Source organism: Chroicocephalus ridibundus, chromosome 7 (assembly GCF_963924245.1).
Source record: "Chroicocephalus ridibundus chromosome 7, bChrRid1.1, whole genome shotgun sequence".
NCBI lineage: Eukaryota > Metazoa > Chordata > Aves > Charadriiformes > Laridae > Chroicocephalus > Chroicocephalus ridibundus.
The window spans coordinates 57,176,818-57,193,718 of NC_086290.1; the positions used below are offsets into that span (position 1 = coordinate 57,176,818).

At 50.7% G+C, this 16,901-nt stretch overlaps 1 protein-coding gene across 3 annotated transcripts in view; it reads left to right on the forward strand.

Annotated features, from left to right (window-relative positions):
* Positions 1-16,901, forward strand: part of DTX2 (deltex E3 ubiquitin ligase 2) — a 39,837-nt gene that overhangs the window by 11,306 nt on the left and 11,630 nt on the right. For all 3 annotated transcript variants that reach the window (XM_063341775.1, XM_063341776.1, XM_063341777.1), the window contains exon 4: positions 9,840-9,898. In XM_063341775.1, coding sequence (XP_063197845.1) covers positions 9,840-9,898 — 59 coding nt within the window. The remainder of the gene's footprint in view (positions 1-9,839; positions 9,899-16,901) is intronic.

Below are 16,901 nucleotides of genomic sequence, written 5' to 3' on the forward strand. Positions count from 1 at the left end.
ACAAAATCAGGAAGTCCATGTTGGACACTTTTAAGGTGAACAAGCAGAAAAAACCCCCACAACCCTAAGACAGATTTGATCAAAGATTTTTTTTTTTTAATCCATTGTGAAGATGTTTAGAAAACAAAATCAGTAATTTACTTTCCCCTTTCTTTGATGCCTTGAACTGTATTGATCCCTCTCTGAGATCGATGGGATGACCCTAGCAATTTGAGTGGTGTCTGGGCTAATCGTCAGGCTAAATGCTGATGTGGAGCAGAGGTGCCACTGGATAATCACGGCAGGGGTTCATTTTGCACGTGTTGAGGTGCTCTGGTGCTTTCCTGGTACGATGTTGGAGGACTGGAAGCACAAGCAGGACTGTAAGTGATTTAAAATCCATCTAAGCCTCACCTTGTGAGGGTTTTGTCATGTCCTTTCCCTTCGTCTATCTTCAGTGACCCTCTCCTGGCTGGATGCTCAGGGTGTGCTCTGGCTCTCCGGAGGGAGCTGGTTCCTTTGAAGGAAGGACTGGCAGTTGTTGTGGTGCTAACTGAGGTCTAGCTTTCCTTGGTTCTTTGAGCTGTCACCCCTCAAACACTTCAGCTCGTATGGATGGGTCACCCGTGCTGGGTGCAATCCCCTTTCGCCATTTTCCATTTTCTGCTCTGGCAGGGCTGAAACTGGTGTGCGTCTCACAGTGCAGGATTTCAGCTCCCATCGCTGAGCAGCGGGAGCCGAAGGAGGGCTGTGTTTGCACCTTACCGGTGTGGGAGGAAGGGCTTCACTTCTCTTCAGGCCTTTTGGCTGTTGCTGGTTAAATGAAAATCAAAGTCTCATGGTCTGACAGCTCGGCTCCTCTCCACGGTGTGGGCTCCTGGGCCAAGCCGTGGTCAATTAGCCCCTGTGGGCTGGAGCGGGGATGCAGCACTGGGCTCCAGCAGGGATTTTGGGGCTGGGGGACAGCAGTGTCACCCTTGCAAAGCAGGGAACTTGCCTCTGTGTTCTTGTAGGATGTGAAGCCTGGACGCCCAAACCAAGCCAGATCACCCCTAATCGGCTTTCAGGGTCTTAGCTCTTTCTGTGCGCAAGCCTTTGCTAGGAGAGGTCTTTGTGGCCTGTCTGGGATAGCACTCGTACCGAGTATCTGCCAGCATTAAACTGAGGACCAAGCAAGGGCTATCTGACTGCTCCCTCTGTTTTAGACAGCTGGAAGCGTACAGAGCAGTTTATGCATTTCACCATAAATAATCCAGGTGCTGAACCACTGCGTGAGCACCCCGGAAACTAAAGGGGAACTTGCCAGGGCTGATTTACCTGTCCATGCTACCCCAAGTGAATACAGAGATAAGACGTCTAGAAGGATGTTGAAAACACATTCTAATTATATGAGGCACAGGGATTTGAGGTTTATTTTGAATCTCGTTTGTATTTTAAGCAAAGTGGTGAACCTTGAGATATTTTCCTTAGTGGTGTAATCAGGACTTTCCCTCTTTGGGGTTATCTGAGTGAAATGACTTCCCGCATCCCGTTCTCTCTCACGGTCCTTTTCTGGTGCTTTACGCGCAGTGATTTTTTGTGGCGTCTTAAGCATCCGCAGTACTTCTCTGTTCCAGTTATCTTTGAATAGGACTAAAAATCAGATCTCAGTACTGCCTGCAGGAGCCCCCAGCAAGGCTCTTGCTGTCTCCTGAAGAAGCTGCTAAAGCCGCTCTCTCCCAGGAGTCACTGGTCAGTGCGTGGGGCTGCTGGGCTGCCTGGAGCCCCCGTTCTTCACCAGAGCCTCAGCGTGACTTGCAAAGACATTCTCAGGCTGGGAAGATTAAAAACGAAGAGCCAAATGCTGCAGCAGCTGCCCTGCGAGCCTGTCTGGAGCTAATCAGGGTCTGGGTATATTGTATGCTATCGATGCGGGGACAGGCTGTCCTGAAAGGAGGGGAGGATGGGAGAGACGGGTGGCATGGGCTCCTCACCATGAACTGGGTCCATGGCGCAGGCGATGTTAACTAGGAGAAGAGGGACAACCGGGAGGAGACCTGGAGGTGCCCAGCCAGGGTGCTGGGGAGGACATTGTCATGGCAGCCTGCTTGTCTGGGTCCCAGGAGCTGCTGGGGCAGCTCTCAGAGGCTGGTTAAACCCTCCAACAGGCGAGAGCTGGCAGAGCTTGTGCTGGGTTAATGCAACAGCCCGCCGGGGCTGGCATATGCCCCCACACTCCCCGCTCAGCTGATCCAGCTCGGTCCCTTCTCAAGCACTGCTGAAGATGGCTTTTGTGGCAGGAGCATCTGGTCCCCTCCATGTTGGCCAGCACAGAGCCCTCCCGCGGCACTGGGTCTGCTGTGGTACCAGTGGTGGTGTTGGCTGTGGACGAGCAATGCCGTGGCTGGTTGGGGTCTGGCTGTTGCAGCCTGTTTTGCAGCTCAGCTCTTTGTGGTGTGCAAGGGGGGAGGTGGCTGGTGTCTTGGCAATAACCCCTGGCCAAGCCAGCGTTTCTGGGGGATGCGAAGGGATCGTAGAGTTAAATAAAGATTTAGCCTGGGGACAGCAGATGTGGGGATGCCACTGGGCTACAGGACTTCTCAGGGAGGTGGTTTTACAGGCAGGACGTCAGGAGCTGTCTTTATCTCTACAACTCCCTTTCTGTTCATCAACACCGGTGTCTTCCACTGGACTTATCTGCAGAAGCCATACCCCACCACAGGAGCATGTGTGGATTGCAGATGGAGCCTGTGCCCTGAGCCTGGAGGGAGGCAGCAGCTGGGGGCTCACCCAAGTGGACCCCAGACAAGGGCAGAACAAAGATGTGTGTTGGTGGCTCTTCGTGGATGACGGACGATGTATGGATCTCCAGCCCTTTGGGATTAGTTTTGCCAGGGGGGCTCTCCCTCCTCCCTGCCAGCCAGCCAGATGCAGGCAGGGGGGCAATCTCTGTCTTGCAGTACAGTGCCATATGTGAAAGGGACTTTTTCAGCACCGGGGAACAGCTCGAGATGGCTTTTCCCCTGTCACCCCCGTGCTGGGTTTGAGTCGGAAATGCCGCTGGGTGGGCGTAATTGCTCCTGGCTGGGGTTACAGTCTCAGGCTCGTGAAACGCATGTTCCATCAGAAAATACTCTAATTTCTGTGAATTAGGGGAAACCTGAGTAGCAAACTCTTAACAATGTGTTTCATTTAATTCCTAAGCCCAGAACATTCCTGGGTTATTTTATCCCCTAAGTTCCCCGTCTTCCCCCCCTCGGCTGGACTTGACGTGGTGCTTAGTTCCCCTTCCCTCGCTGCCCCGTCTCCTCCTGCATCAGCCAATAGTGCGGCCTTTGTGGCGGTGAAGATGAAGCACTAATTACCCTGCGCTAATTATCCTGCCAAGGGTTTCTGTCTGCATCCAGCATTGCTCATTCCTCTTAGCTGTGATGTGTAATTCCTGTGCTGGTCTGTGCTCAGAGACCGAAGGGAAGGGAGCAGTGGGCTGCAGTGGATTCTTTGGTGTCTAATAAAGGTTGTGTTGTGTTCATCCTGTAGCCTTTGGCTTCAAAGCCGCCCTAGCGGATTACTTGCTTTTACAAAACTACTTATCTTCACAAAGCTTGCAGGGATGACCCAGCTCCTGCCTCTCGGAGCTGAACTGTAACTGGCAGAAGGGCTCAAAAGCTATTAGGGAGAGACTGAAAGACGGTGCAGTTGCGTACACCCGGTTTCTTTAGGAAACACAGCTAAAAATGGCACCACTGAAGCAAACAGCTCTCCTGCAGGGCTGAGAAAGAGGTGTAGCTCATCCTGGAAAGCTGCCGAACTCCCTGTGTGGTTGTGACGGTTATTTCTAATAGGCAGGCGGGAATAGCCCCCAGTACGGGCTGTTAGGAGCATGCCTGGGCTTTTGTGGCATTGGCGGTGATTAAATATATTTCCTGCTTGCTGTGGATGCTGGTGTGGGAGAGGGTGGAGTTCAGGCACTTCAAAATGCAGGTTTAATTTCCCCGTGCTCTCAAGAGGGTGAAAGTCTCTGGAAAACCCAGAGAGGAGTGCCAAGGCTTAAATAGATGCTAATATCCTTGGCTCTGCTGCTAATGTATTAAATACATGTGGGCAAGTTATTTTGCTGCTTGGTGGATTAATTTCCTCCCGTGTATTATACACAGTTAATGAATCGGGCCTCTCACAGACGGCACTGAAGCCTGCAGATGGAGTGTGCCATGGCCAGGGTCATGTCCTTATATCGGTGCCAGTGACTGGATCTGTGAAGCGGGGGTTGGCTCCCTGGGCTCCCAACCACCTCCTGGCATCATCCTTCCCACCCCGGGTGGCACAGCATCCATCCCTGGGGCAAGAGCTGCCCCCTTCCCCCACTGTACTGCCTAATTACAGAGAAGGGCACTCCAGGAACACAGTGAGGAGTGCCCTCCTTGTAATAGGAGCAAGTGAAGCTGCAGGAAGCGGTCTTCTGGGGGCTATACTAATTAGCGCCCCAGCCAGGCAAATCCCCACTGGAGCTCCGCTGGCCCCTCTGAGCTTATGCGGCTTTGGGTGCTGGTCTGGGTTGTGTCTACAAATAAGGCAGGCAGCTGGGGGCAGGGGAGGATTTTGTTTAAAAGCCTGGGGAACAGAGGTCTTGAGGGCCGGGGAAGGATGTTTACAGTATCGTGGTGTTCCTAAGAAGCATCTGGTGCTACAGCCCAAAATCTCCCATGGGGAACAACCCGCAGTCGGTGCTTTGAAGGATCAGGAGGTGTAACTGAGGGACCAGAACCTGGGCAGAGCCTTTCCTTTCCTCTCCCTTCCTTCACGTCTTTCAACATTGTCCGTAGGCACATCCATGGGTTCCAAGGGTGGTGAGGGGGGGTTCTGCTTGGTGCTGGGTCCATTGGGCCCATTGTGACTTATCCTGCAGCCCTCACTTAGCAACCGTGGTTCTGCTGCCGGGTGTTCTTCCCGCGTGGGAGCAGGGGAATCTCCTCCGCTTGGTGCCAGGAGCAAAACCACCCATCCACGTGGCTGTGAGCAGCCCACCAAAAGGTCCTCCTTTAGACAGATTCGGTCTGGGTTTTGGTATCTTCTTGATAAGAAAGGTAGGGGAGAAACTGCTGTGTGGTTATTAGGGTCATCATATGCTCGGTTAGCCCCGGGAGGGGATTAGACTCTTGGGTGTTGTGACAGCAGTTGGTGTTAACGTGAGGCAGGGCTGCACGCAGCCCTGATGTGGGAGGAGAAGTGTCGGCTGTTGTCCAGAGGGCCACAAAGATGCTGTGAAACAGGAATTTGTGGCCCACTGGCTGGTGTGCAGGGAGGGAGGAAGGAAGAGAGGGCTGTATTGGGTGAAGAGACAGACTTCCCCACTTCTACTCCCTTAGGATATTGTGTATGTGCGGCTTAGGTGGTGTTCAGCTCAAACCTGGCCACCCAGAGTTTGAAATGGCAGCAGCCACGGGCACCACGCTTCCTCTCTGGTCTTGTGCTTAGCTGTCTCACTGGTCTTGCAGTATCTTGAAATTCCGGAGAAGTGAGTGCTTTTGTCATGCTGAAATATCAGTTTGCCTCGTCTGCCCCCTGTAGCAGATTTCCTGGGAACCGGTGATGGGAAATCTTATCAGGATCTTCTTGCTGAATCTTTGAGGACAGCGTCTTATTTTGCATCCCTTTCTTCACAACCTGGTGACCCCCATTGCACTCAGTCACCTCCAGCATACAGAGCAGGAGCTGTGGGAATGGCAGGACAACAGTTGGACCAGGGAGGAGGAATCGATACCAGGAAACGTTCAGAGAATTCAGGCATTGACTTTCACGTGTTGCACGCACAGCCTGAACGTTTCTCTAGGAGTCAAAGGCACTGGCTGGTTAGAAATCTCATCTGTGGGCAGCAGAGGCAGCAGGAGTGGGTTTCTGGGTGGACCCCTGTCATCTCTCTGCACTGCAGAGATGGTTCTTGCACTGATGCTCTCCAGATCTCCCTTACCTGAGACCCCCACCAGCCTGCTTGCATCAGGTTTTCTCCTAACTGAGCCTGCCTTGAGTAAATCAGCAGGACCTCACCCCAGCCTGACTCCGGCGCTCTCCCAAGAAGCCAGCGCTGGCGTCACGATACCGGAGCTTGAGCTGACGGACTAAATATGTCTATTTGTGCTGCTTGCAAGCCTGCTCTCCGAGTCGAGGCACAGCCCGTGTTGTACTACAGTAGCAATATCACAGAACCACAGAGTGGTGGGGGTTGGAAGGGACCTCTGGAGATCACCCAGCCCAACCCCCTGCCAGAGCAGGGTCACCCAGAGCAGGTGGCACAGGAACGCCTCCAGGCGGGGTTGGAATGTCTCCGGAGACGGAGACTCCCCCACCTCTCTGGGCAGCCTGTGCCAGGGCTCTGCCACCCTCAGGGTAAAGAAGTTCCTCCTCACGTTGAGATGGAACTTCCCATGGTCAAGTTTGTGCCCGTTACCCCTTGTCCTGTCCCCGGGCACCACTGAGAAGAGCCTGGCCCCATCCTCCTGACACCCCCCCTTTCAGTATTTATAAGCGTTGATAAGATCCCCCCTCAGCCGTCTTTTTTCCAGACTAAAAAGACCCAAACCCCTCAGCCTTTCTCCATCAGAGAGGTGTTCCAGTCCCCTCAGCATCTCGGTAGCCCTTTGCTGCACCCTCTCCAGCAGTTCCCTGGCCTTCTTCAACCGGGGAGCCCAGAGCTGGATGCGGGAGTCCTTCCTTGTTATCTCTTTCCCTTCCTTCTCCAAAAAAAAACCCCACTTCAGACCTGGGGTAGGCTCTGAGTAAGCGTTTCTGCACCTTTTTTGGCGTGGCAACACTTCCTCCTACGCACTGCGGCTGCAAATCTACCCAGGCAGCGTGGTGGCAGCGGTACCTCAAAGCCGGGTGGATTTCCCTTGATTTCATCAGCGCTTAGGTCTGGGCTTTCTGCAGCTGTAAAAGAAATCACAGTGCGTGGCAGCCCCACCGGTACGTTCACACGGTGTCGAGCGGATGGGTCAGCACATCCTACAACATTGTTAGCTGAGATGCCACTAACTGAATGTTAGCCCCTGTGAAATAAGAAGTGTTTGGTTTCTCCATCATCACATCAGTTGGCTTAAAGCCTCCAGCAGTCAAAGCTGACACACTTTGCCTTTACACCAGGAGTGCAGCTGATCAGGGACTGTTTCCTGGCTGATGGGTGGTAATTTCTCTGCAGTGCACTCCCAGCTTCCAAAACTTGATTGCTTGCAAATGCATCGATTGATTGCTTATCCATTTCCCTCTGCAAATCTCAAGGGCTCTTCTCACTTCATACGAGCTCTGGCTCCTGGGTGACTTGGACTTGATCCTTGCAATGCAGGAAAGAAGAGTGAAGAATTTCTCTGCTGGTCTTTTCGAAGCGTGGTTACCAGTGCTCTCCTTCCCAGAGCAGCTCTGGGTGTGCTTTCTTCAACCTCAGGTGTAATGACCCTGTCCTCCATCCCTTTGGAAGGATCCCCCGCTGCCCATCTGCTCTCCTGGCAGAGCAGAAGGTTCAGCTTTGTGCTCCGTTGTATTTCTACCTTCCACGGGGAAGTGAAAGCACCCAAGGTGGCTGTTGCGCTTCGTGGTGTGACGAAGCACAAGCTCTCCAGTATCAGTCATGTGCTGGGCCACAGGCTGGGGTGGAGGGGTGCCCAGGCACCGTGTTGTCTGCTTGGCTGCTCAGTAGGAGGGAAGGAGGCGGGGTCCAACACCTCTCTGATTTTTGGGAGCAGATCTCTCAAGTTCCTTTTCATTATCTGGTCCTCAAATACCCTCCTGTCTGCAGCTGGGGAGGGAGCAGCCCTGCTACTAGCTGTCATCTGAAGAGGATCACAGGAGCAGAAATGAAGCAAGGGGATGAGGCAGAGAAGGAGGAGGGAAATACCTGAGAAAGAGCTGTGATGAAGAGGCTGAATCAGGAACGGAAAAAAAAAGAAGTCGTAAAGAGGAGTGACATGACGGCATCTGATTCAAAGCCCTTTGAAATTGAGGGGAGGATTTCCACTGTATCGCGTTTGAATTGGGCTGTAGCGAGAGCAATCTGTTGCATCACTTGAAGACGGTTGCAAAATTCAGGGCAGCAGAGGGGAAAACACAGTCTTTGAAAGAGACAAAAAGGAAAGCTCTGTGGTCTGGAGAGCTTTTTAAGTGTCTGGAAGAGCTGGTCTCGCTTGGCCAGGCTGTCAGCGCCAGCGCCAAGCCCTGGGTCCTGCCTGGGGCTTTCTTCAGGGAGCTCAGCTATTTCTAACTGCGCAGGTAGGAGAGGAGGGAGGTGGGGATGCCTCCCTGTCCTGAGGGTGGAAGACAGCCATGTGTCACTCACAGATCTTCTCAGCTCTGGTCATTGTCATGGAAATGCAGACAAAGATCTTAGCAAAGCTGAAGAGAGGGACCGATGTCTGTGATTCTGTTGTGGGCACAGTGGCAGCTTTTGTGTCCCAGCTGGAGAGAATCACGTTTCTTCCTTAGATAGTGGACGGCATTTGGGCACTTGTCCACCTTTGTCTGCTCTGTGAATTCCTAAGAAGCTGGCCAGTTTTGGTATTATTTTGTGTGTTTTGGGGTGTCCTTCGAGATGGTTGCCCAAATGCACCCTGTATTCTGATTGAGTTAAAGATGTCCCTGCTCACTGCGGGGGGGTTGGACTAGGTGACTTTTAAAGGTCCCTTCCAACCCAACACATTCTATGATTCTAACTGCAGCTGCATTAACTGCACTGTATTAGTGCGTGAGCCTGCCTCTGTCACAGGCACACGTGCCACCTGACGCACAGCCCGTGGGTGGCTTCTCTGTGCCAGCATGTTGGATTTCAAATGTTCCTGCGTTGCTTGCGTGGCTCCAGCTTGTTCTCCTCTAGTGACCCCCTCCTCAGCTTTCATGCTGCTGCTCACCCTTTCCTTCCTAACTCCTGCCATCAGCTGAATGCATGACCCTGGCTGCCCCTGTGTCCCAAACTAGCTTGAGGTGCAGCTGCCGGTGCTGGGAAACACTGCCAAAACAGCAGGTTAGGAACCTGAACAGGACGTTTGGTGTCCAAATTCTCTCGATTTGCAAAGGAAGGTGGGTACCAAACTCTTCTAAGTCTCTTTCAACCTTTTCTTCCTTGTTCCCACATCTCGCAGTAACCACATGGATGCACAGGGAGAGTCAAGACTTGATCCTCTTCAACCCAGGGCTGCAGCTGCATGTGCTCAAGTGCTTTTCTTGGCCTTTCTCTGCCTCAGTTTCCCTCTCTGGAAAGCAGTGGGGGGTGATAACACTTGCTTCCTTTGATCTGTACAGCTGCAGCTTCTTATACATCATGAGGGTTCAATGCTTTGGTGAGCAGCATGTCTCCGGTTGGAGACCAAGTCGCCTGGAAGGTTTAAGATGAACTTTATCTGCCGCATCCCAGCGGTTCCTGGCTGTGTTCTCATGCCATGGACCTGCTGGGGCAGCAATCTGTTGTAGCGCAGGTCGGCTGCTCACGGGAAGCTCTGTGGTGGAGCAGCAAGAGCAGGGATGCCCCATGGGATCAGAGCAGGGGGTTGGCAACGCAACGGGGCCCACCATCAGACCCCAGCAAGAGAACGGGATGAGTTGGACCCAGCATCCAGCCAGGGGAGACAGCAGCTACCTACAGCATAGGGCTGAGGTCCACCTTGGAGATAAGTAAACCTCCTAGAAAGCTCTGGTAAGGACTTGGCTCCTTAAGTGTAGCTGCTGGATCAGTGGGTTCCTGGGTGGGGGTCCCAGATGGGGCTCATCTGAGCAGTTAATCCCAGTTAATGTATTGAGGCCCCTGGCGCTCAGGAGGGAACAGTGCTCTGCTGAGTTGTCTCTCTTCTGTTTGTGATTGACCCGTGCCATTGAATTTGTCCCTTTTTCTTTTCTCTCTCCAGTGCCCCAAACCTGCCGGTGAAGATGCCCAAACCCAGCAAGGTGAACCAGGCCCTGGCAGGTAAGGATCGCGCTCTGCCCTACCCGCTCTATCCCTAGCGTTACGTGACAAGAGATTTACCTTTCTGTGGCACTTTGCTTTGTTAATTTTTAGGAGGTATGAAATGTCCCTGGTATTTTGGGCTTTTAGGTCCAAAGACTGTTCAGTAAGGCCAAGAGGACTAATTTGGGGGAGAATGGGGTGGTCAAACCTTAGTAACTCTTTTTCTCATCAGTGCAGGTCCTGAGGCTCTCAAAATGAGCAGGTTTATTTGAGGGTTGGGTGTTTTCTCCTGTAGGTGTGGATGAGCAGGTAGCTGGGGAGAAGCACACAGCTGAAGCTCAGTGCTAGCTGTTACTTGCTCCCTTTTTTTAAAGTCAAGGAGGAAGAGCAGTGTGTGGTTTTTAATGTGATTTTTTTTTTTTTATGTGGTTTTATTACAAAAGCCCAGGTGGTCTTTAGATTAAAAAAACGATTGTGACGTCTCAACTTGGGGAAAGGAAGGGACAGAAGTTGAATCACATGTTGTCTCCTGCGGCAGCAGAATGCAGGTTTGCTTGTTATCATCCAAACCTGTGAATACGATGCTAAATATACCTGAGGAGTGTGTCTGGGAGGGATGAAAGTGCCCCTTTTCAGTGCTCCTTTTCAGAGTAGTTTTGCCAGTTAAACATGAAATGGCGTTGCCTTGAAAACGACAACTCGCGCTTGCAGCTTTCAGGGGAAGCGTTTCCATGCCAAAATCCGTCGGCGCATTTGCTCTGTTTTGACTCAGCCAGCGCCAAACCGCGGGACCTTGGTGTGGCGGTGCCTGGGGACATGGGTGCTCTGCCGAGAGCAGGTGTCTTCTCCATAGCGACACCCACTGTGCACTCGAAATCATATTGCAACGTCATAACCCGGGGTAGATGAGTGGAAAAGATCTGATGTATGGTGTTTTCTGGGGTTTTCTGTACCCATTTCAGACACCACAGAGTATCTATTAACCCTCTCCTTGCTGTAGCTCTTGTCCATGCATGGTCTGTGGAGGTTATTAGTTCCTTGGACACCAAACTTTGCTCCTGAGCAAGTGGAGACAGTTATGTTCTCTCTCTTAGAGAAAGGGTTACCACCTTATTCCAGGAAAGATGATGATGCTTGGTCTCCTCCCGAGCATCAGGCTTTACCCTGCCTAAAAATGATCCCCAGGATTGAGGTTTCCAGTTGTCTGATGTTAGGACCATCATGAAAACTGTGCCTTGCATGTCTCTCTAGCCAAGCGGGCACTGTGTAACGACTAACACTGAGCGTGCTCTGACAGCCTGTAGCCCGTCTGCCTCCCCGTTAGCAAATCAGTCTTTGTGGAAATGAGGTGTAAAGTCAAGCTCAGACCTCCTCTACGTGGACGACCTGAGCAGAAGAGCTCCCTTTGCTTATAAAAGCTCTGAATTTCATCCCCTGGCTGTTAGCACTGACTGTGTAATTAGGTACTTAGTCACATAAAGGTAAATACAGCAAAGAACTAAAGAGCCCTGGTGAATTTAGGCTGTGTTAATGTTGTTAACTGTGATCTCCTTCTACATGTGCAAGTCATCCACTGTTAATTTGGAAGAGGTGAATACGCGTGGTCTGTTTATGCCTTGTAGTGCCACGTTTAAGTATGAAAGGCCGCGGGAGAGCTCAGTAGAATAAGCCATTTACCACCATTTAATAAAATAAAATGAAAAGGTTATGCGTTGTAGTTGATACCTCTGTTGTTGGAGGCTGGGGGTGCAAAATGGGGAATAGTTAATTCATTTTAATAATCTTCAGCTCTTCAGAAGGCAGGCTGAGCTGCAGGGGAGGGCAGAGCTGCATGGGCTGGCCTGAGCGTGGTCAGGGCAGGAGCAACTCCCCGGGACCAGCGTCTCCTTCAGATCCAGGTCTTCGTAGGACACAGCTTTGATCAGCCCTGTGCTGCCTTGTGCCAAGTGTAACAGACCTCAGAGGTGCAAGGGAGGAGGAAAAATGTGGATTTGAGTCTGTCTTTAAAATCACATAGAAGCAGAGGAAAGATCTGGACAAGTTAATTAGCAAGCGAAAGGAAAATAAATCTCAGGGAACATTTCTGGTAAAAAGCAAGCAGCAGAGTTCTGGCAAAAAGGCCAAATTTTATCGAAACGTTAATTGGCTGGGTCTTCAGGGACACCTTCTTCCCCTCTATGCTTCGCTTTCTGTTTCTAGAACCTCTTCTGGGAAGTGGTATTTTGTTCATATTTAAAATCCTGCAGATGGTGTTTGGAGTTACTTATTATTCAGGTTATTCTCTAACGCACGGGCTGAGCCCCGTTTGTTCCTCCGGTCCCTGCTGCTCGACTGCTTCCTTCAGCATCACTGGTGGAAAGGCAGGAGACCTGATGGCTCTGTGGTGACGTGGGGGGAGAGGGCACTTTCAGATGGGAACTGAAGGTGGCTTTATTCTGGGAAGCGTGTCCAGAAGTCTCGCAAGCCTTGGCCTCCATCCCGAGGTGTCTCTCAGCAGGTTTGACTCTGGTTTGAAGCAGGAGGGATAAACCCCCTGAATCTCGCGGGTGATCTCAAGAAATGCTGCAGTTGCATCTCTCGGATGCAGAGGGAACTTCGGGTGGATAAACAGGGGACGGGAGGTTCTGCGGGTCTGAATGAGAAGCTGGGTTTCGTTTGTGTGATGAGCACCTGGGGATTTGAGTGAGGGGATTGGTAACACTCTCAACCCCACATCTTCTAAAAGCAGCACTCGGGATCCCAGGAATCAAGAAGCTGACTTTAAAACCATGTTTTGTACAAAAAAAAATGCGTTTATTTTTCCTTGCTTTCTTTTAATACTATTTTAATACTTCAAGGTGCATGTGGAAACTTGTCTTTTAAGCTTTTTCTTTCCCTGTGAGTATTCAGTTAGTACGGTGAAATGCCAGAGCAGGAGTCTAAGCATAAACTGTTGAACCACAGTATTTAAGGATCAGCTGGACTAACATCTCTTGGGAATAGTGGAGTTTAGCAGGTGTGCCTTGGGGCTAGGGGGTGGACTAGGCCGTCGTATGAAGGCCCTTGTAATACCATTTTTAAGATGAAGGCTGGAAACGAGCTTTTTTTGTTAAATGAAACCAAGTGTTTCTCATTTGCACGATTCCTAGAGCTGGGGCGTTTGGGAAAATACTAGCCATAATAATTTTGCTGGTGGATATAATCATACAAACGAGCAATGGTTTTCTGAGATCTCAGGGTATTTGAAGGTAAGCTCTGCCCTTTCCCCTCTACCTGCTTAAATCCAGGACTGGAACCGAAGATGTACCAGTCTGAGGTCTGTGCAAACACAGGTCTGTGCAAACACAGAGCCGGTGGCCAGAGGGGCACGTTAGGCTGGGTATGTGAGCAAGAGTGTGGTCAAGGCGTTACATTATTATCTAAGGGTGTTTTTCCCATGCTCAGCTTCTGCACAGGATATTGCAAAAGTCCCTTATTTACACGGCAGGCTGAGAAAAGCTGGTGGATGTTGTCATAGCTCCAGTGAAAATAATTTTACCCCAAAGAGTCAGTAACGTTGTACTTCTGGCCAAAGAGATGCTTCGAGCAAGAGAAAAGAGGCCGTTCTCTGAGCGTGGTTGTTGATCACATAGGATCGGATCAGATGCCAAAGGATGCTTTGCAAGGCTGTCTCTTCCCTCCTGCAGTCCTTGCAGGGAAGAAACCCAGTGGCCAATGGAAAGTGTGAACATATTAAATAATATTTTTCAAGCTCCTGGGATAACTAGTGAGCAGCAGGAACTCTTGCAGGAATGCATGGGTGTCCAAAGCAGCCTTGGTCTGGGCAAGCTTATCTTGTTGCAGCTTGGCCCTTGTGTATTCAGGTGAGAATTTGTCCAGGGCCACACTTATTCCTGACATAACTCCAGGGATGCCTACAACAAATTCTGAATTTAAGTTGTTGTGTCCGTAGGTCAGAATTGGAAAATCGATCTGCAGATGTGTCGTGTGTCTCTATTTTTTTTTTTTTGGCACTTTGAATGAACACACACACTCCCACGTAAGGCTTGGATCAGAGGAGATCCCTCACTGGGGACTCTTGTCACCAGACTTGTGGGAGGATTGTTAGATGCTGAGATTTCCAGTATTGTATTAGACCAGTAAAGGAAGCATTGCTGCTGGGTTTTGAGATGAGCCAGAAGAGCAATGTAACACCAGAACATCCCCTTTTTGAATGCTCTCTTGATTTGAATCTGCGGAAGATGATGCACTGTGTGTTTCTCTGAAGGCAGCAGAAGGTAAAAGAGGAAAATTATCTTCTCTTGGCCAATTTAAGATCGTCCATGGGAGACCATTTGGTTGGGGTAATTCTCCTGGTCCCGTGTTTCCCTGTGCTGTATATCTGTGTGGAGTTGTAGATGCATTTGCAGCTCATAAAATGAAAGAAAGTTCCTGGAATAAATGTTTATTTTCTTTGTGATGATTCATGATGCTGGCAGGCGTTTTTGGACGTGTTATTCCAGGTGTGAGAGGGGCTGTGTTAGAGGATAACTGAACTCAGCTGAGGTTCTGTGGCTCGTGCTCTTCACTTAAGTCTGATTTTTGAAGGCAGCATTTTGTCCTCCGCCATTAAGAGTCTGAAGTCGGTTGTTCAGCCTCTGCTTCTGTCGTGTTCTTTTATTATTTTTTTTAAATGAGCTCTGCATGTTCATGTTAACGAGACAGTATTGATCTCTTAAGAAGAAAGCATTAATTTCGCATTTGCCTATCAGTCAGCTGTGCGTAGGCGGTGATAATCCCTGTTAGTCTTTGGACTTGCTTCTCAAATGTCAGACTTTGCAATGAGTGCTATTGCCCTGCTTAAAGCAGGTTTTTTGGAGACAACTTTACCGATCCTGGGGAACTGCATTTTGCCACCTCGGTGGGGTCAGGCCATGGGGAGGTCCAGCATCTTGCCTGTTTCTCAGAACACTGTTCCTCTGGGCTCTCTAATAGCAGGATTTGGTACGGCTTTTCTGGGAATACCTCCTGCTGTCCTTTAACCCGCTGAAAGGGGAACGTACCTGCCTGGTGCCCATGCAGGCGGCAGCTTTGGTGCTGTTGCTGGGCTTCAGGCGTTCAGTTGTACTCACTCATTCAAAAAAATAGTAGCTTTTGCTACGGGAACATTTACGCTCTTCCTTAACGCTCCGTGGGAGTAGTGAAGGACTGCTGGCTTAGACCAGGGTTGAGAGCACGCAATAGTCTTGCGGTCTTTAGTTCAAGACTTAAAGGAAGTTATTCTGATTGTGAAATATCTGGATGTGATGTTCAGTTGGAGACCCACTGTTTGGTAGCGGGGTCAGGGGCTCTCCTTGGCTGTACCTGCCGGGAACAGCCTGGTGTTGTCAGCAGGGTGAGGGCTACTAACTCAACACTTGCATGCTTTGAAGATCTTCCTCTGGCCCTGCAGCTCCTGGGAACTGGGGGGGGCTGCACCTCGGATCTAGATCAACAACGGTGGTACCTAACAAGGGTGATCCACGGCTGCCTGGTTTGGTGTCACCTCTTTCCATTTGGAAGCGTGTGGTTTCACCATGCGTTGGGCAGCATGGTCTTCTGGCCAGAGCAGCTCTGCCAAAGGTTCTTGGGTAACCCTGGGGAAATGACTTCATCCATCTGTGCCCCTCTCCCCGTCTTGTGAAACCCTTTCTGTCTGTCTGTGGTCCTTAGATGGGAAAGTTTTAGTAAAAGCATCCAACTTCATGTATCAAGAAAGGACCTGGCACAAAATGCGGTCGTTACTGCGTAGGGGTAGTTTAGTTCTGCTTGTGGAGCACCAACACAGGCTTTGCGCAGGGGATTTCTCATCACAAGCAGGTTCTTGACTGGTTGCATATTTGAGGCAGAAAATAGTCTTACCACCTGCCCGCAAAACCAGCTGATGCTTCCCGTCATAACTCGATTTTCAGTCATCTGTGGGCAAGGTGCCTCTCTTTTGTCCTGGCGAATGTGCTCTCCTGTCTTCCTTTCCCAACCCAGAGGAGTAGAGGCTTGAAAAAAGAAAAAAAAAACAAACACCAAAACCTTAGAAATCTCAGCTTTGGCTGTGAACTACGGTCCAGGATGCTGGCAAGATTTTCCATAGCATTAGGATGCGGTTTTGCATGGTCTACTCTGAGGCAGCTTTTGGGGAAACACTGCCTTTTAGGTTGTTTGCTGTTGGTTTGCAACCAGAAGCATATATATTTTATTTTATTTTTTTAAGTTCTGGCAGTGGCTGTTGCAGGTGGGAAGTTGCTTCTTGGGAAAGCAAAGGCAGGTGTTTTCTTGAATGGAAGTTTAACAGCGACGTGCTACCTTAGAAATGTTATGACTTGTAACCGGCCCGTATTTCACAGGCAAACATCACATTAGATCAGCAGGATCGGTCCTGTCGCTCTCTGGGTGCCAATTTTACCTTCAGGGAATGGCTGTCCTTTTTAATGATTCATTAGCTTTAACAAACTGCATCCCATGAATACAGCTGGCTGGGCTGGGCCGGGGGAGGGCGAGAATTGCACTGCAGCTGGGGGTGCTAGGAAAAAACAGAGTGCCAAGGAGGAGACGAGCCACCGTGGGGCCGCCACCGTGGGGCTTGCCTGGCAGGGGACTCAGTGGGGCAGCTCCAGCCCATGGTCTGCCCCATGGCCCCGTGCCGTGGTGGTTGAAGGTGGTTAAGCTGCACTCTGGGCATCGGTTTGGTGCGATGCCTTTGAAACACATAGATTTAGGCGGGGAGTAGCCAAGCAGGACCTTTAGGGGTGATGCCCCTTGTCCTTCATGTCCCCAGGTCAGGGCTGCACTGAGCACCACAGCAGGGTCAATGCCTGAGGAGCCCTATAGCCAAGGGAAGGAGGAAGGTCCCGCTCACACGCCGTCCCAGAGGGTCACAGGGAAGACTTATGCCCATGTTTCCCCACTTTAATTTGTTTCCCTTGAAAAACCTCTGGATCCTGTCCCTGTGCTGACTCCAACCCCGTTGCCTCTTGGATGTTTTACATCCTCTGAATTGAAGGGCTTGGGTTTTTGTTTTATTTTATCT